We start from the raw sequence: 19,521 nt of genomic DNA, 5'->3' as shown, positions 1-19,521 counted from the left end.
GTTTTGAGGCAATGTACTTTTAAGTCATTCTTTGATGACACTGCATCATCATGCAATGATAATGTGGAGCAATGACAACAATTTGATAATGTTCACTAAAATCTCTAACAACTTTCAAGAGTCTGCTGATTGATTTTTTTCAGAAATGAAAGGAAAGAAATACCTGCCTGGAACTCCAGGAGGAATACATCCAAAAATCTAAAGCTGCACAGCAAAGAGAAAATTTGCAAAATATTTTATATTTACCTTGATGTGTGCAACAAAATGATAGAAAATTTATGAAAAAAAGTTCAGAAAACTCTGAATGTATATCAACTGAGTTATGAAGATGTATCTACCCTGTCATGAACAGTGAACGATGGAGACAGACTGAGTTATAAACAAGCAATTTAATAACAGTTGCTTCTGTGTATGAAACCACACATGGGTCCATTTGCTTAGACTATATACACCACATGAGAAGCATTATATAACCCTTGCAAAATACAACTCTTTTATATTGCATCTTTTCAAGGAATAAAATTATAAGGTTACAAATCTGGCCAGAATATGGAGAGACGTTTACATGGGAACTCGTGAAGTTTTATCAATTCTTTCTTTATGATGTCCTTCTAGTCTTCTCAGTCTGCAAATCCTTTTTATGAGGGGAGGGAGAATGTCCTTGGGTGCTAATCTGAGATATGAAAAGCTCCTCAGGTCCAGTCTAGCAGATGACACAGCCACCTTTCTCCTTGAAGGGGTTCTTCTCCTCTGAAATGCCTTTGACAAGGATGTCCTCCTCCACTCCCTCCTGAATGTAGTCCTTGATTTCTTCACAGCATTTAGATGTCTGGAATGATCAGACAAAGGTGTTAAGACAGTTTTATCAAGCAGTTTATTCCCGTTTTAAACACTCGTCCTGAAGGAATTAATTGCACTTTGTGTAATTACATTCAAACAGGTAGACAACCATTTGTTGCTCATCATGGATAAAATACTAGAAACCTACTTTATTCACTGGTATTTTTAAAAACAAAACAATGACATATTCATCACCTAGAATGAAGAACTTACCAACCACCTCTCTAGTTTCACTTCAATTTTAAGCTGGTCAACTTCCATTACAGCCTTGTCCTTGTCCGTCAGCTCCTCTACGTTTATGACCGGCATTCTCTGTTAAAAAAAGAAAAAATCACAGTTTTTTTTTGCAAAATATTCACCCTCTTGTGACCGATATAAAAAATCTTGAATGATTTTACCTCACTATTTAAAATAAAATGTCATAGAAAAAGAATAGGAATGGACTTACGGACGCTTACAGGGAGCAGTCCTTCACTCCCAGAATCCTGCTGAAGAATCCCTCTCCACTCCCTCAATCTGGGTTATAAAGTAATCAGCATAAACAATCCTAATCCGCTAATCTGATTAAACAAGGCCCCAGTGTATGATCCAGCCACTATCTCAATAAGGAGGGGATGACTCACACAGGTGTCTGTTTGGGGTCTGAATTATATGTAAAAACAAGGAACTGTATTTATTATGTTGCAGATTCAATTTGGGTTTTCTCTGCTATCGTGGCTCCGTTCTCTCTATAAATCCAGATATGGGTTAAAGGATGGTGCCTCATGTATCAGGTCACTTTGATAAGACGACTAATCTGTATTTAGCCTACACCTGTCAAGGTGGAGACACATCACTGTCCTGAACGTGAGTGCATGGCAGTTTTCCAACAACATAGAGACAACCTTCCATTAACTGTAATAACTGGACTGGATTCTGCATTAGAAAAAAACCCCAAAGAGCTACATCCGGCTGAGCCTCCAGTTTCAGATAATTCTGCTTTCAGTTCTAAGAAAGGGGGAACCTGAGTGTTAAATGGAACATGGCTTTAAAGAATGTTGGAGGCAGTTACAATCATTTGACACTAAATAGAGAGGGAAGATGGAGGGACAAGTGTGTTTGTGTGTGTGTGTTTGTGTGTGTGAGAGAGTGGATTCAGATCCAGTCTGACTGGTGTGTGGTGGGAACTTGGCCTGATGCATCAGACAAGTGAGATCTGGTAGTATTACACAAGAGTGTCTGTCAATTGTGTACAACACTTGCTCTGTGAAAATTTAACAGGGGGATGCAGAGGAAGGCTACTGGATGTCACCATCATCATCATCGTCATCATCATCATCATCATCATCATCATCATCATCATTGATATCAGTGACCAGATAGAGTGTGGTGTCCGACTTCCCCCAAAAGAGAGGAAACTTACTCTCCTGCCACTACAATTGAGTTAAGCATACTTAGTCACTAGGCTTCATTCGCTGTAACACTAACGCAATCACTATTACGATAAAATATCGATGAGTGATGTCATTGATGAACTCGTCACCTCTCTAAACCAGTTCTTCAGTATTTTGGAAACGAGTCATTTCTCTCCGCCCCTACAATTCCTCTGGGAAACAGCTGCTCAACTATAAAAGTGGATGTGGTCGACAGCGGGGGAAAGACCGGAGAGTTGGAGCAAAAGTTACACAATGGAGTTTTGCATATTCGCGCTATTTACGCTTTTCTCCTCATTTTACAACGTGTTGGCGTTGTCGCCTAAAGGTAAGCGATGCGGAGGAACTAAAAAGTATTTTCCTGATCTGCTCAGTTTGTTTTTACGGGACATCATCACTTAATCTCGGGTGTGACACCTTGTTGTTGTGAGTTTTAAATAGAGCTTAACGCGCAGCAGTGTTTGCAGCTTAATTACCTTATTGCTCTGTGGTGGTTTCGTGTTTCTTCAACCATAACCTTGGTGCTTTCAGGCGTGTGCCTCCTTCAAGTGGACGAGGGACCCTGCAGAGGAGAAATCGAGCGCTACCACTACAACACAATCACGCAAAAGTGCGAGATTTTCTACTATGGAGGGTGCCAAGGGAATGCCAACAACTTCAAGAGCTATCAGGAGTGCCAGAAGACATGTTTCAGAATTCCAAGTAAGTTGTAAATGTGATGAGCGTACACATTATTTGTTTGATAGTGACCCTCACCACCTCTGAAACCTGTCCAATGTGAGTGCTGGGTGTGGTTTTACTCTTTGTGTTGTATATGAATACTAAGAAAATCATTGATGTAGATTTGATTGCGGTCCAGTTAATGTTATGTTGTTGTGTTAGGATTTTGTTATACCTCTTAATCCAACCCCAACCTCGAATTTTGTCTTTTTTTTTTTCTCCACAGAGATCCCCCAGGTCTGCAGGTTTCCTAAACAGGTGGGACCATGCCGGGCCCTCTTCCGCAGATACTTCTTCAACATGACCACCATGCAATGCGAGATCTTTTATTACGGTGGCTGTCAGGGGAACTCCAATCGCTTCCAAGACCTTACCTCTTGCATGGAGTACTGCAGTCCACAAAAAAGTTAGTAAAAACTTAAGTACCCACTGTGGCCACTGAGTAATCCTGATGTCATGCACAGTGGCTCCCTGCACGCATGGACTATGTGTGTGGAAATAGTCTTGCTAAACACTGTCACACCTGACATGACTTGATTTCATAAGGTTGAAGGAGGAACAATCAAGAATTTCAGGTGTGATTAAGTGAAAGAGAATGTTTGATTAAACTGATAAAAAAAAAAATCAAAAACTACATGTTTCTGATTGTGCTCCTCTTCAGAGACTGTGATCGGTGGTCTCATTGTCTGCTTTGTGGTTTATCTCACAGCTATTCCTGTGCTCTGCCTGGACACTCTGGACAAAGGGAAGTGTTCAGCCTCCATAAGTCGATACTACTACAACACAGCCACCAAGATGTGTGAGGAGTTCACCTACACAGGCTGCGGAGGGAGCAGCAACAACTTCGTCTCGAGACAGAGCTGCATGGACGTGTGTGCTAAAGGTGTGCGAATATGAGTATTGATGGATGCGTGTGGCGAAAGTTTCACTGTCCACACTGAAAGCCTGTAATTGGAAATGATCATCTGAGGAGAATTTGCAGAGTCCTAATTCCGTAATTACAGTATTTGGAGCTGCAATCAGGCCACCTGTTGGTTTAAATTTGGAGAGAATTCAGAAAGTCGTAGGGGAACTGGGAAGAGACCAAATAATGCTTGGCTGATTTCATTATCAGGCTTAAAAAGTGCCTGGCATGTGAAGAAACCATTAGTACACACTTAGGGATGATGTCCTCTAAACCATTTTTGCACTACAGCCAATCATTAAATTATGACAGAGAGGAAACCACAGAAAATCTGGCTCCAGCTTAATTATAGTATAGAAAGTCAACAAGCATTCGAATTACAGGCTATCATACTAATCAGTTGTCATACACTTTTTTTGTGTTCCAGGAGGGAAAAAGAACACAGGCCAAGGAAAAATTCGTCGCATGAGACGGAATAGAAATAATCACATCTTTCGTGCAAGGCAAAATGTCTGACACCTCTCACTTTTAAGCGTGTTCTCACGGATGCTCACTGGGACAAGCCCATAATGTAAGCTAACATGTATTAAACTGGCTTTGTTTATGCCAAAATAATTGTGACCAGGTTCTTTGTTGATACCGGAAGAGCCTTCAAGTGGCACATACAGACTGTATTGGTATTTTTCGTGCCTTAAAAGCAAATTTTCAAATGTTTTTACTGTATGCTGTTGATGAAGTCTGTTACTACTGCACTAATGTTCCTGACTGTGTGTTTTTGATACTGTATGTATGTAATGTATGTTTTGTATAAGTAATACATTATAACAGTGAACTGTTTTATAAGCACATTTTTTGATAAAATATACATTTTATAAAGTATTGGGGCATTTATTACACTTTTATGCTGCTGAAGTTGGTAACTAAGTGTACTGTGTTTTTTTTCAATATTTAACCAACTCAGAATGATTTGAGAGCCACTTCTTCAACCCTTGCAATGTCAAGAGAGTCTTTTTTTTTAACTTCTATCAAAGCACAACAACACTGCACCCAAACAAAACAATACAAATACAAAAAACAGGTAAGGCTGGTTTCCTCACTTTCTCTGCCACTTTCACTTTATCTCTGTGCCTCTCTTCCATTCCTTACTAATGCTGCTGTCTTCCCTTCTTATCTGCTAATACTTTGCGAGGCACTCAAGCCTATCTCGGTTGCCTCAGTGAAGCCTTGAATCAGGGTGGAGGCGATCCTGGAGCAGCGTATGGTACTGTGGCAGGTTCATTTGAACGTTGCTGCATGTATAGAAGACAGGGAGTTGCAGGTTTACAAAATGCGTATCCTGAGCCTCCAGCAATGTGCTCAGAAATGATGATGTAGTTAGAGTGAAATGCACACAAATAATTGGCACAAAGTGGAATATATCCATGTATAAATGCAGTATTTTTAGTTTCTTTTTGGTTAGTTCTCAGTATTCTCAGATATACTTTATGTGGCATAGGAGAAATCATTGTTGTTTATCCTCATTGAGGAAGACAGGCTATTAATTTCAAAGCACTCTGTGTTTTTACCATATCCTGACAGTCCTAAATCTGTGCTTTGTTCCATCTATTATAATAGAATAGTTGAGGCGCTGTGTGATTTTTCAGACAATAAATATTTATTGAAGATATCAAAGGAAACTGCTCACCCATCTGGCTTGGCTATAAATAGCAATAAAAGGTAATACAGCTGTGCTATTAAGAACCAAAGCTAAATCATCTATTAGGTAGCAATATGAGAGAGGATGTCATCCTAACAGTCTGTGCCCAGGTTCCCAAAAGCTACATAACCTTGAAATCATCAATGCATGCTTGTGATGGAACAGGTGGCTCTGGAAATTGAGGTGAAGCTTCTTTTGACTTCCTGTCCTTTTAAGGTAAACCTTTTTCCGTCCTGCCTGCACTTTTCAATCAATAAGAATACAAATAATGGTGAATTTAAGCGGGGCGGAGAGCAGCAGAGCAGAGGCGATGCGTTGATTCTCATCCAGTATCTGTTAGTGGTAGTTCATGACTCCCTTAAACTGCAAAATAAAGGCTGATAGACACATATGAACAGTTTTTTTTTTTTTTTTTATGAAAGTAAGTCTAATGCTCACTCTTTCTGTTTAAGCAACATTTCATATCAATATTGACCACCATGATAACAAGTCATTTGTTTAGAATCTAATCACACCTTGTAACATATTATTATGGTTTGTTTTAATCACCAAACAACATGATAAATGTTTGAGATGGTACAAACAGACTCAGTGGTTAACTTTTAATTATAACAAAGCTCTGTCTTGGACCATTAATGGGTAGCAATATAATACTGATTGTAAAAGATTTTCAGTTTAGTTCATCCTGCTCTGGTTATTTCATTAGCTGCAGAACATTAGGCTGGGTAATTTTGTCTCATTCTCAATGGTGATTGATTGGATTTTACATTGAAACATGGCTCTCATTTAAAATGAGATTAATCGGATGCAGGGGGCTGCCTTGCATCATTTCTCAAATAGTGACGTTGTGATTTATAAGTTATAAGTTACTGCACTAATTTTAAATTATCATCATGTCCAATGATTTTGTACTGTAATGTGGTTAAATTCACTGTTAAATTCGAAACACTGAAGTATGCTAATTAAACATTTAACATGACTCCAAATGATCATAACATGCTGTAGGTGTGGGTGTAGGTAAGGGGGAGGGGGAGTATCTCAGACGCCCCCTGGTGGCAGATTAACATATCTGATAAATATGAAAAAGAAACAAAAAAGCTACTTTGGTACAAATAAATACAAATAAGTGTAAATATATTCTATTGTTAGTTATAATAAAAAACTGTTTATTGTAAAACCTGAGCCACTTCCTGACTGTTTTAATTAAACAAATACAGTGCAGATAGGACAGATTTTGTAGCCACTTGTATTTACTGTGTGTTTCAGAATACTAGAGCAACCCACACCATACAGTTCAGCGCTCAGCAGCATTTATTCCACTACAGTCTGTTTCTGTAGGTGGTTTTTGTTTTGCTGAAATGCCTTCAGAGTGCTCTCACAGCTTTGGCAGCATAGTAGTCTAAAAACCACCGGGTGGAGATCCAGCTACATGGTTTACAAATTTCTCTCAGAATTCTGGAACAGAACGGGATCATCTTGGGTTTCTGACATTGGTCAAGAAGTAACTGAATATTTAAAAGATACATTTCCCCAGAGGAAAACTATATCCAAAGTTTTTTGCCGTAGACAAATCAATCTTGTTCAGTGTCTGCAAAGCCAGAAACAGGAAATCCATTATAGTTATTTGTGATATTATCGACAAAAAAATACAGCCTTGTCTATAGATTGATGGGTTACTTTTTTATTGCTCATAAAAACTTCCTTGATGATATTACAGGATGTGAGCATGATGGTGCAGAATAGAAGATGTCAGGTTGCATACATCTACCAGTTTTAATCAGAATCATTTTTATTCACATACCTTTGGAATAATATTGGAGGTAAAATTTTCCATATTTCATTACAAAAAAAAAAAACAGGCAGAGGGACACCAGGACCTATACAGGGGGCAACAGCCAATCAGGTGAGAGGCGAGAACTAACAAGTAGGCTCATGGACAACAGGTGTGCAGACTGTGGGCTGCCTCCACACAGTACTTGCTGCTTTGTGCTCACTCCATGTGGCTGGGACTGCTGGTTATACTTGTGGCTCTGGTAAGCCAACCCTGTTGTTTTATTAATTGTTATACGTCCATTTTTATATTATAGTATGATCGTTTGGGTATTGTAGGGGTGCCCCCGAGGTATTGTTTTAAATAATTTATTTTAGTGGGTCTGCCATGACTTTTTGTAATTGTAACACTGCTCTGTTTGTTTACAGGCAGGGCACTGACTGTGAAAAATGTAGACCAAACATGTCAGCTGGCTTCCTTTCCCTGTCCCGACATGGCATCAGAGTTTCCCCAACATTCATCACCCTCTGCTGGGTAAAGTGGAACGTCTCTACCCCTTCCACTCACACGTCTAAGATTGATGTGTCTGGTGATGAGAATCTGGGCTGTTCCTCACTGTCCATCCGGCTGCCAAACACATGTAGCTGCTGTATAATTAAACAAGTCAGACGACTCCATACTTGAGCTGATGAGATGTTTTGGAAGCCTTCGCAGGTACAGATTGCCAATTGATTCCCAGAGGAATACCAACTAGAGGAGATTAATTTGTCAACATATGTGTTGTGTGTGGACATGCATGTAAAAGCTCACTAATAGTCATTACACTTCCTCACCCGCACACACCCCGCTTCTAGTCCTAATATAATTTCACCCTGCCTTGGCTCCAGTCACAGCGCAGTAATTGATTTTTGAGGTGAATACTAATTTCTGCAGTTTCAGTGTCCGGCTCAGGTTTTGTTAATAGATTATTGAGCATTTTAACAAAATACTGACAAAATTCTACCTTGCTGTCCACAGAGCATGGCCTTTACTGTAACAATCACACCGTGCTTTTATTGTTGGGGAATAGCATCTCTTTTGTAGCAGATGACTCATAGCTGTGAATAAATCCACCGCTTTCACCCTCCTGCAAATGTGCCAGAATCCTTTTTCATCAAGGCTAGGAAGATTAAAAATGATTTGAGCAGAACAAACATACACGTGCCCATTTTTCCCTAGGCTGTACAGTGATTATTTTCTTCCAGCAGAGTTGAAAAGTGCTAAAATAAAATAAAGAAAGAAAGAACGATATCACTCTGAGCTTTTGTGATACCTGCTGCAAAACCAAACTGGACATATTTTTGGTAATTGAATGGGCATAACAGATGCCACTGTGTTCACTGGCTAGTTGCTAACTTGGGCATTAAAATGCACAGTGGTGTTATCTGAACTTTTCAGATGAAATCTGTCCCTCTCCTTTTTGTGGCTAAGGTTGATTAGAGCCATGTGACTGAACCAAAGCAGTTAAGCTGTGGGTCAGAAAACCAAAACAGTGACCTGAGAACACAAACACTGAGAAGCTAAAACGCAGCATTGAGCTGAGAAGAACTACAGAGTTGGTTGATAATTATCTGTGGTTGCTATGAGCAAGCACCACTAGTCTTTTGATACATTGATAATACAAACAAATTGATTACTGCAGCTTTAATATTAAAAAAAGTATTTAGCAGTAAAGCATTTTTAGAATTGATTAACATTGTTTCAATAGTACTGTGCAATCTTTCCTTAAACTGAACGGCAGAGTGAGGAAGCAAAGTGATTATGTCATTCAGAGACAAATCCCGGTGCTGCTCCATTGAAAATAAAGAATGCTTTGACAGCATTCATAGTGGTTTTCCTGGGGTTGGGCACATTTCCCGATTCACAGCTGGAAGCCTATGACACACGATGACATTTAAAGATGAAATGTCTCGTAAAAACACTCAGTGAACCCACAGAGTCAGTAACAAATTCATTACCAATTCCAAAAACCATCATCCATTGACATCAATCATTCAAATTTTATGTTTGTATTTCCAGCTGAGACAGCAAAGAGTTGTCTGTGTTTGTAGATTATGAGTTTTCAGCACAAAATCAATGGAAATACGCAATCTAATTTTATTTTTAATTGGATATGCAGTGATCGCTCTTGAAAAGATATGAAAACAATTGTACGTTTGTTAGAAACTGTATCTAGCGTGCTTCCGATCTCTCTTGTAGGGTGCATAATTATCAGAATCACACCCCATAGTCTTTAACCTTTGATGGGAACAATCATTCCAGGTTTTCTGTATCTCCAAGACAAAAAAAATAATTACATTCCTTCATGCCAGGATATGGTGCAGTGACATCCTATTAAATACGAACCATGCACAGACGCCGCCAGCACTGGCCCCCAAACTCACATGGCCTTTTCTCCAGCATCATTTTCCTCTAGATTCACCACACAGCATGTCCCACAAAACAGGCGCCTTTCCAGCTCCATTTTCCTCATTCATCCTCCACCTTCCATCATCACCACCACTGACCATAATGAAGGGGTTCTGTGAAGAGGACTTGCTTTTTCATGGAAGTGTCCTCTAACCACAATACCATCTGTAGCACAACTTCAAATGTGAGGCTCTGCCAGAAGTGATTTCTGACATGACTATTGCATGTTCAGAATGAATTTTGTCCCAGTGTGAATTAACTGAAAGAAACTGAAAAAAAAGAGACAAATTTGTCACTGACAATCAAAATATGGATTTATTCTCCTTCCCTGCCCAGAAATTCATGTTCTATATTAGGTAGTATGATTTAGGGGTAATTTAATTAACTTATGTGAGCAGACATACGTGAGCTGACAAAGGCAATGTTGTTTTCAACGTTGGAAGATTACTAACATTCCCAAGTAGATTGTGTTTGTCCACTCCTGTCCCTCTCCCGGGTGGATGTTCTGTCTTTTCTGCGGGTTTCGAAGGCAGCGCCGCTTGTTTTTCGGATCTCCTGGCTTTAGAGACGACAGGCTCATCATGTCTTTCACAGTTATAATGTGTCATAAATATGCAGCTACATGTCCACCACTGACTTGCCTGTCTGAGTTTGTTTGTGTGTATGTGTGCATGAGATGAAGAGAAATGAGTGTTAAATTTGTGACGAGGAGAGATGCGGACAAACAGCTGGTTGCGTTGTAATTAAGTGTAAAGACAAAGTTCTGGAAGAAAAAGAGACAACACTAAGAAAACACTTCCTGTTTTTTTCAAGTTGTTAGTTCCACAGATGTTTTCTGTTTTATACACCAACATTTGTATGGCGGTTAACTTGATATTCGACAATATCTGCCAACATCTCATCAGTTGTCCACTGGAAATCAACTTGGCCTGCAGTTTTGTCAAATAAACAAAGAGGCTGTTGTGTGTGATTCTCATGTTGATATGCATTACAGTTGATGATGTAGAAGTGGGGACAGGGCAGTAGGGTGCTGCAGTAATGATGCAGATTTCTCAGTTATTATCACATCAGTAAAAGGTTTCCTGTGTCTCCATCATGCCTGAATTATGGTCATATTCTGCTGATGAGAAGACCATTAGAGAGTCAGTCACTGACAAAAGCATATCCTTTAGATATTTGTTCAAGCCCATGAGTTTCTCTGCCCTCATAAATCTGAGTTTAAGACGTCTATGCACAAGCAAGATTTTGTGACATCACAGCTGAAAATCATAATCGAACATGTAGCCTAGGAGACATGTTAAATAGTTGCACCTTTGAAATAAAAAATCTTCACTTATTGGTAGGTTTTCAATGATGGACAAAATGTAAATGTAAGACTGTTTAAAAAGGTAATTGAACTTGTTATGCACAATATTTGCAGATCTGATGTCTTAAGGGGGTCTTTAAGGTTCCCTGCCCAGAGACTGAAAGTAGCCTAGTGCAACTGAAAACATCTAAGTTGATCACCTAATAGTGTGATACCTATGCAAAGAGGTCACTTTACTGTACTGTTTAATGTTAGCTGCACTAAGGGGGGTAAGAAAAAACGCTCCTTTGTTACGTTATCAAGGTCATTTTAAAGTCACCACACAAACTGTGTTGTACCACATTATAATTTGTCTTCACGCTTTTTTTTTTTTAACAGCGGTGTACTGAGAAGTGTCCAAACCGAGGAGCTGTGTGTGTCTTTAACACACAGCAAAGATAAGGCGAGGAGGAGCTCCAGCATCACACGCTCGTCCGCGTAAACGGGAGGCTGTTAGACGCACTTGGATTACCGGGCAGTCAACTGTCACCGCTCATAACGGCTACAGACCAGGCGCCCTGCCCCGCGCTCCTCTGCCGCGCGCACCGCCGGCCACTAATTCATCTCATAAACAAGGTAGACACCTGGGCAAAGCAGCAGCAGTAATATTTGATTGATTTTTTTTATTGTGGGTTTTATCTCCGTGGATGAAAAAAAAGTTTTTTGTTTTTTTTCGTTGACACTGCGTTAAATAGGAGAACAGAAACTGGGAATCAGTCTCCGAGGAAGGACAACACACCGGGAACCTCCTCAACATCTGTTTCCTCCGCTGGGGCTGTAGTTTCTCCAATCTGTGGAAGTAAGGTAAGTCACTAACTCCTAACCTTTATTATAGGTATTAACTTCTTTAAGTTGCCTTTGGAAAAGGCGTAAAGATTAGTCAGGTATAAGAGGATAATATTTTCAGTCAGTTTAAATAGGCTGCCAATTTTCCTTTTCCATGTCTATTTTATTCACTGATGAAGGAGAACTCGATGGGATTTGCATGGGATGACCGTGACCGTTGACGCAATATGAATTGGATTTTGATTTCCCCGTGTTTATGCTGTAAATTGATTATTATTATTATTATATTGTAGCGCGTCATGGGGACGTTTAAATCTTAAACACCAGCTTAGCTCAAGATTATTTTAGGCAAGGGGGAAAATACAGAAAATGCAGAATGTGACTCACACTCATGTTGTGCTGTACATGTCTATGATTCTCTATTTACATGGTTAAAAAAGTAAAGGAAAGGCTAAAAAGAGTTCCCATTATGATACTGTAAGGAGTGTCTGCAATATAGGAGTGGAGAAAATCTGTTCCAGTGTTACTGGGGCTTCTTCTTCTGAAGGAATCCTGATGCTCTGAGTGTTTAATGCTCAGGGATACCACAGTCAGCTTCTGCAGATCGGAAACCCATTGGTGGACCAATGCAAATTTATAGAGGGATTTTCAATAGTGGAGCACAAACTGCGTATTCAAGGCAAATCTATCCTCTATTTGTGGCCAAAGAGATCTGAAGAAGAACACACACATAAACACATACGCAAACTCATGATTGTGTTGTATCCATACAGACTCCTGCTTCTCCTCAGAGAAATGAACAGGAACAAATTGGAGAGGCAGCTGTAATGTTCCCTGAAAAAATATAATTTTACAAACCAATAAACACACATGCATTTACACATATTAAAGGTCATTGCATGCAACCTTTCTGCACATGTTGTATTAATCACTCTGCCACACTTTATAAAAAAAAAGCACAGTGTCTGTGCGGACGGCGAGACTGAAGCCGCTTATTTTGCTTTGCTCTCGGAAATGGCCGTTGACTTTGTATGAGTTATATTTTCATGAGCCAAATCCACCCAGGACTTCTTCTTCTCCTCCGTGAGAATTTTTGACACCGCTTTAAACCACCCTCATGCATTCACCCTCATATTGATTATATTAGCAAATTCATGGAAGAGGGAAAATAAGCATTCCTACATGGACCGAGCGGCCCACAAGCCGGAAACAAAATAGGCCAAAATCATCGCTGAATGCTGCCTGCCTCACTTCAGTATCCAGTTGTGGCAGAAGCAGAGCAGAAAGTGAAGTGCCTGCCTTGAAGATGTCTGCGGCTAAATTGGGATTCTTCTTTTGGGGATTCCTTTGCGTTTACGTAACCGTGTTTAGAGTAATGGTTCGTGTCATCTGGGGGGTTTATTAGAGGCAATGGTGAGTGAAGTGGCTTCAGTGAGCTGATATGAATGTGAAGAACCAGAGCTTCTCAGCAACTACAGAACGCTTGATACACTGTGCAGTTCAGAGGAAGACAAGAATAGCAACAGACACACAGTCAGGCTGTCAAAGAAAGAGAGATAGAAAGTGCACAGAATGAGAAAGACAGCAATGGAGAGATACGTGCAGACATGCAGGCAGGCGGGCTGCGATATGTGCGGCACCCTGCAGTGAATTGGGGCTGGGTTGACAATGTGTCTGGCTGCTTTCTGAGACCCAGAGATAAGTTCGTCATTCATCATCCCACACGCTGTCTGTCTGTCTGTCTGCCTGTTTGTTGGTCAGCCGGTCGGTCTGCACGCCTGTCTGGTCAGAGACGGGTAAGCGGGTGAGCGAACAAGCAATGAATTTGCTCCCCATTTCAAGGGATGGGAGCGAGAGGTCTGAGGGAGAGAGAGAGAGAGGGAGAGACAGAGAGAAAGACAGAGAGAGAGAGAGAGAGGGAGAGAAAGCAAAGACAGGCCTTCAGAGGGGTGTGTGTGCACTGTGTGTGTTTGATTTCAGTGATCAAGTGTTTGAGGAACAGCTTTTTAAAGCTTTACGTCCGAATGAAAGAGGTGGATGAACGGGGGAGAAGCACCGTTATGTTGCTTCTTTGTGCGTTCGTATCTTATTTTGGACGACAACGCTCATTGTTATTCACCACGGGAAAACACCGTTTACTACACAGCGAACGAATGCAAATACACGGCCGTACACATCTCCTGTCTTCTTTCCTGTCTCACTCTCTCTGTCTCTCTCACACACACACACACACACACACGCACACACGCGCACACACGCACACACACGCACGTACGCACAGTCATGTAATTGAGACCCATCACTCAGGGAAGGTCAGCAGACTATTCACTGCCTGTTGTTATTCCTCAATATTAATCAAGCTAATGCTCCATGTTTTATTCATAGGTACATGCAATGACCCTAAATGTCACTTTTCTCTCCGTCTGAGCATCGTAATCGACGTGTTCATGAACAAGACAACGCTCAGTTTCCTCCTTAGGGCTAACAATGGCCCTAATCCTGCGGCCTTACACTTTCTTGGCAAAACAAAACTAAAGGAATCAAGAATTAACATGATCCAGCTCCAAAGTTGTCAATGTGGAAAACTCTCTTCTTTGACCCCATGATGTCTTAAGCCAGTTGGATGATGTGGGCAATTTTGTTGTCACGCAATTAACTACTTGCGTTGGCTGTTTCGCAAACCTTGAAAGAGGAGCCAGGCTAAATGTCCTGAGAAAATGCATCATTTGGACTAACGCGGAAATGTCACAAATTAAAGTTAGAGTTCCCATGCTAGCAAGCCATACATCACTCGATGAAAGATCCAAGGGTGTTCTTTAACCTTTTCCAGTACATAATGAATAGGACTGTGTTGTCATAGCCGGTCAGGCTTTACTTCTTAATTTCATGCTACCAGAGATGTATCATCCAGCAGCGCACAGCTGGGTCTGTGTAAAATGATAAAGACATTAATAGAGTGGCAAAAGACACTGAAGTTTACTTAGCTAAAACTATTGAGCAAGCTGGACTGGTCATAGGATGTGATTAAAGTTAAGTGTTACAATATGTGCGGCACAGCTGCAGCCACTCTGTACAATTCTGTCCATCTTTCATGCTACTCCGCTTTCACTTCTGATGAGTGTGAGTCAGATATGAACTTTATTCAGGCAAATGCTCTTGTTCATGATTTTCCATGAAAACAAAGGGATCTGCTGTTGTAAAATTTAATTTCACAGTCATCTGTTGCAGTTATCTCTGCCCCGTTAAGCTGTTTACCAAGCGCAGGTGGCTGGATGAGCAGTAATAGAAACTCGAAACATTTGCATGATTTGTGACCGAGCTCGGCGAAGACTGCAGGAAAGAGATGCACATGACATTAATGAAACAAAAAGGACTTTATTTCAGCGTTAATACAAATGGAGACGTGTATTCTCTGCAGTGACACACCTCCTGCAAATAGTGCTGCATCTACAGCCCTGCACACAGTGAACAGCTACAGTACTATCAATAGGTGGTGCTAGAATAGAATGAATGGCTGATGGCTTAGTAACCGCAGGTCTATACAACAAAGATGGCAGAGTAGTGTGTGTGTGTTTGTGTGTGTGTGTTCATGACAAAGTGATACAGACGGATCCATTTCTCATGGTTTAACATTTTCATAGTAATGTCTTTGTGTCTCCTCTGGCCGGTGATATCTTCCCTTCCTCTAATACCTGAATTCAATTTGCAGCACCGCTGCTCCAAATGCTTCAGCCGCACAGCTAAAGGCAAAATGTGCTCCCTTACCACCTTGACTGATCGAATGTTCCCAATCTTAAATCATCAGGAACTGTTAGCAAAGCCCAGGAACGTGCAGTTCCACATCACCTTTCTATTATTTCTACTGTGTTCACCTCACAGGTTTACCTTAAGGTCATAAAAATCACATTATAGGTTTGGAAACATAAAAAGCAATTTGTTGAAATGACAGAAAATTCTTTGCTGTGGCTTTTACAACTTAAAAACAAACAAAAGGCAAGGTAGCTCATTATCGAATAGCTGTTAGTTCATGCTAAGACTTTAGTCTGATTAAAGCCTCACTGCAGTTGTTAATTCGCCTTTTACTGCAAATTCAATTCTCCAGAATGGTTTCTAAATTTCCACCAGACAAATAAAGTACAGCTTTATTTTCAAATCTTCCATTAATGCATACTTTAACAAGTGTCTCCTTGTAAACAATAATTAACAATTACTCAGTTGAACGTGTAAAGCTGATAACAAGCTCATTTGCTCCGAACACAACACGAAGCCTTCACTGGGTGTGTCATAGCGGCAGTCACATGCCATCGCAAGTCCCTTGGGATAAGATGAGAAAGCCTCATGTGTGAATATACCATAGACTATATTGCAAAAGTGAAATTCTGTGATAGCACCTTTTAAAGCCAACTTGCCGTAGACCCATCTCTATCCTTCTGGATGACTTTGACAGTAAATGGAACAAACACGTCTGTGTAAAGGATCCAATTAGCATGCTAATGTCCACATGCTTCTATCCTCTGTAGGAATCCGGAAACAGGAAATAACACTTGTCTAATATTTTTTCTTTTCATCTTGCTCATTATTTCTGTTCGTTTGCTCAGATTCTCCTGGCGGTTCTTCACTTTCATGCTTCTTTACAATATCTACTTTTCTCTCATTTATTTATGTGATAGTATTTCATGTTGTTGTAGAGTATCTCACTTCATCTTCATAGTGTCCTCACCTCACGCTTCTCCTGTCTCTGTACTTTCTTTCCTTTTTTGTCTATATCAGAGTTGTGGCTGACATACCGACCTGCCTCCTCATGTGATTTCATTTTCTTTGTCTCTCTCTGTCTCTCTTCATCTCTGTCCTCTGTTGCTGCTCTGTCCTTTCACTCTTTGTCCTTCACAGTTAATTGCATTCTCAGTCTCCCTTGTCTTTTGCCCATCTCTCTTTTCCGTCTATCTGACATTTTCTCCAAATCTTTTCACCTTCTCTCTTCCCTGTGTTTGGTTGGAAAACACGGGAAAACCCTGAGGGCTTGTCTCTTGTCGCTTGGAGGGACATGCCGTCATGGAGTCTGCATAATTCAGGGTCACTGACACGGATAGGGGAACTGACGGCTTGACTTGGAAAGACCTTTTTAAAATAGTAAAATCTGGCTGAAAAATGCAATCCCTAACTTTTAGGGCAGACAAAAAAGGATTCAACCTTCTCCATCTAAACAAGCCGTTTCTTCTCTCCCTTTATGCTGTTGTTCACCTCAGATCTTCCTTGCTGTTTTCCAGCCAGGTGTCCAGATTATCACTCCAGATATGCTTGTCCTTTTTTTTCATAAACACTGACATTTAGAGTGACGCACTGGAATATTTTTGGCTCCGGTTTTCCGGATCTGGCGCTCTCACGCAGCACCGATGCATCTGTCTGCAAACGTGCCTGCAATCTGTCAAGTCAAAGGCACATATAATGATCTCTTTATTATTTATTAATGAGAATTTGCGTTATGCACTATATAGAACACTTCACATGTTAAGGAAGAGCTTTAAAAGGCCATTAAAGGCATAGTTTCACAATTTGGGAAATAACCTTATTAACTTTTATGCCACAATCATGTCGGTATGGTAAATATGTATAGCTTGAGCAAGATGACTCAACTAACTTAACTGAGACTGGAAAAAGGGGGGAACAGCTAGTGTTGTCCAAAAGTAACAAAGTCTGCCTTCCATCACTAAAGTTTACATGAAGTTGTGGTTTTATGGGGCCTGTTTCTTGTGCCAGTGCAGTCAGTTCCTGACACCCAATAAAACCACCACATGTCAGTTTTACACTTCGGTGTAAAACCGACAAGAGAGATCAGCTGTTTCCCCCGTCTCCAGTCTTTATGCTAAGCTAATGCTGCTGGCTGCTTTTTTACTATAGAGACGCAAGGGTAGTGTCAATCTTGTCATCTAACTCTTAGCAAGAAAGCAAATAAGCGCATTTCCCGAAATTTCTATCTGCTTTAGAACTATACATTTAGCACTGGATACATAAGGAGAAAGAACCTATTCCAGGATTTTTTTCGTGTGTGTGTGTGTGTGTGTTATAAAAGCCAGTGGGTAAAGCAATATTTTAGCCAAAACACTAAGACCAGAGAGAGAGAGCATTGATAAAAAAAAAATTAAAAAAAAAGTTTTGACTATTACAAACACAAAAGTACATTTTCTATTTTGGCCAAAAAAGATGTCTAGCAAGAGCCTGAATGACACGTTGGGCCCCTCTAAAATAAAAGACCCCTGCTGTTCAGAATTAAAGCTTCGCTCTCAAGGGCCTTATAGCTTCCTTTGGGGCAGCTGTGTGTGTGCTCTGAGATGTTGGTAGTTACCGTCGGTATCTGACTTATTATAATATCCCTAGGCTACCAGACCACTCATTGATTTCCTTTGCCGTTCTGCTCTTTTCATCCTAATTCTTCCTCGCACTTCAAGTCTCCTTATGACTCACAGGGTCGTCTGTAATACCAGGTGTAATCACCCCCTATTAAGAGCTCCATGACTGATTGGTGGCACCCAGGTAAAGCCGTTACGCTGACGATGGAGGTTGTGGCCAAGGATTTTCTCCTTCCTCTAACACATTCAGTTTCTTTCTGTCACTTGGTGTCTGTGTCAGGCAATTTTCTCTGGAGATTCAGAGGTGCACTTTCAAGTTGAATCCGACCCTGATGGCGCTGAAAAAGCCATTTATCATCACACAAGTTGGTATTTGCACAAGTATACTTTCTGCATAATGTATGTGAAACTTCAAAGGCGCCCTCCGTTCAGCCTTGGCAGTGATGTCTATGATGTTGGTTATTATTACACACTGGTGTCATCTCCTTCTCCTTCTTATTGATCTACTATTCTGACATTTGCCCAAATGTTGCAAAAAATGTTACAAATCTGATGCTTGAAAACTTTCAGAGCAAAACAACAAAGTAAAATTCTTGCTGTTTACCATAAAGAACTATTGTTGTATGGCAAATATGCTCTTCGCTCACAATAAGAGTTAGTCAGAGCAGTAAAAAGGTCAGCGCTGACTCTTTCTGAGGGTCTGAGGGGGCTTCAGGGGCTTCAGAATGAGGCTTGAGGGGCTTGTTGAGCAAAGAGAGAATGATTTGCAGCATAAATACTGTTTTTCAAAAGCTCTCTACTCTCACTTTCTACTTTACTCGTTTCCTCCTTTGTCATTGGCCTCCTTTTCTATTGTCTCTGCTCTCAATTTTGCTCCCAACTGAATGTATTATTGTAATTAATTGAATTTTTATTTAAATTTTTAACCCTAACCTTCCCTCGCTTTCTCACATTACTCTCTTTATTTCCTCCTTTTAATTTCTTTACATTTTTACCCTCAGGTCACAGTATTACAGGACTGTCAGAGAGCTTCTACTACTATTTTAGTTATCCTGCTGGCTACTGTGTGCACTCATGATAACGGCACCTATCCCTCTCAATCTGCACGACGCTCCCTCTGTCTGTTTACAGTTTGTAGCACCCAGACACAGTCCACTCCCTGACCCAACACAGTGTGCTAGGAACACGGTGCCCAGAAGGGAATTGTAGTTAATGGCTGAAGTCCAGCAACAAAATACCTCTTTAATTGCTT

At 40.5% G+C, this 19,521-nt stretch overlaps 3 protein-coding genes across 4 annotated transcripts in view; 2 read left to right on the top strand and 1 right to left on the bottom strand.

Moving 5' to 3' along the window:
- Positions 1-370: 370 nt before the first annotated feature.
- Positions 371-2,857, bottom strand: gngt1 (guanine nucleotide binding protein (G protein), gamma transducing activity polypeptide 1). The gene is made up of 4 exons (XM_056398508.1): positions 2,729-2,857; positions 1,289-1,356; positions 1,054-1,152; positions 371-829 (listed from the first exon to the last, which is right to left on the bottom strand). Exons 3-4 carry the CDS (start codon positions 1,147-1,149, stop codon positions 704-706), a joined length of 222 nt encoding a protein of 73 aa, XP_056254483.1. The 5' UTR covers positions 1,150-1,152; positions 1,289-1,356; positions 2,729-2,857; the 3' UTR covers positions 371-703.
- On the top strand, positions 2,421-4,755 carry tfpi2 (tissue factor pathway inhibitor 2). The gene is made up of 5 exons (XM_056398507.1): positions 2,421-2,580; positions 2,784-2,954; positions 3,199-3,378; positions 3,682-3,855; positions 4,304-4,755. Exons 1-5 carry the CDS (start codon positions 2,457-2,459, stop codon positions 4,390-4,392), a joined length of 738 nt encoding a protein of 245 aa, XP_056254482.1. The 5' UTR covers positions 2,421-2,456; the 3' UTR covers positions 4,393-4,755.
- A 6,837-nt stretch (positions 4,756-11,592) lies between these two features.
- calcr (calcitonin receptor) overlaps positions 11,593-19,521 on the top strand; it is a 73,389-nt gene continuing 65,460 nt past the window's right edge. Inside the window, exons 1-2 of one of the 2 annotated variants that reach the window (XM_056400091.1) lie at positions 11,593-11,712; positions 11,832-11,940. The gene's annotated coding sequence lies outside the window, so the exon portion shown is untranslated. Of the gene's footprint in view, positions 11,941-19,521 lie in introns of both variants that reach the window. The other variant, XM_056400092.1, reaches the window with a different exon arrangement.

The sequence above is a fragment of the Seriola aureovittata genome, chromosome 16, assembly GCF_021018895.1.
Source record: "Seriola aureovittata isolate HTS-2021-v1 ecotype China chromosome 16, ASM2101889v1, whole genome shotgun sequence".
In the NCBI taxonomy this organism is placed as follows: Eukaryota; Metazoa; Chordata; class Actinopteri; order Carangiformes; family Carangidae; genus Seriola; species Seriola aureovittata.
This window is presented reverse-complemented; position numbering and strand designations above follow the sequence as displayed.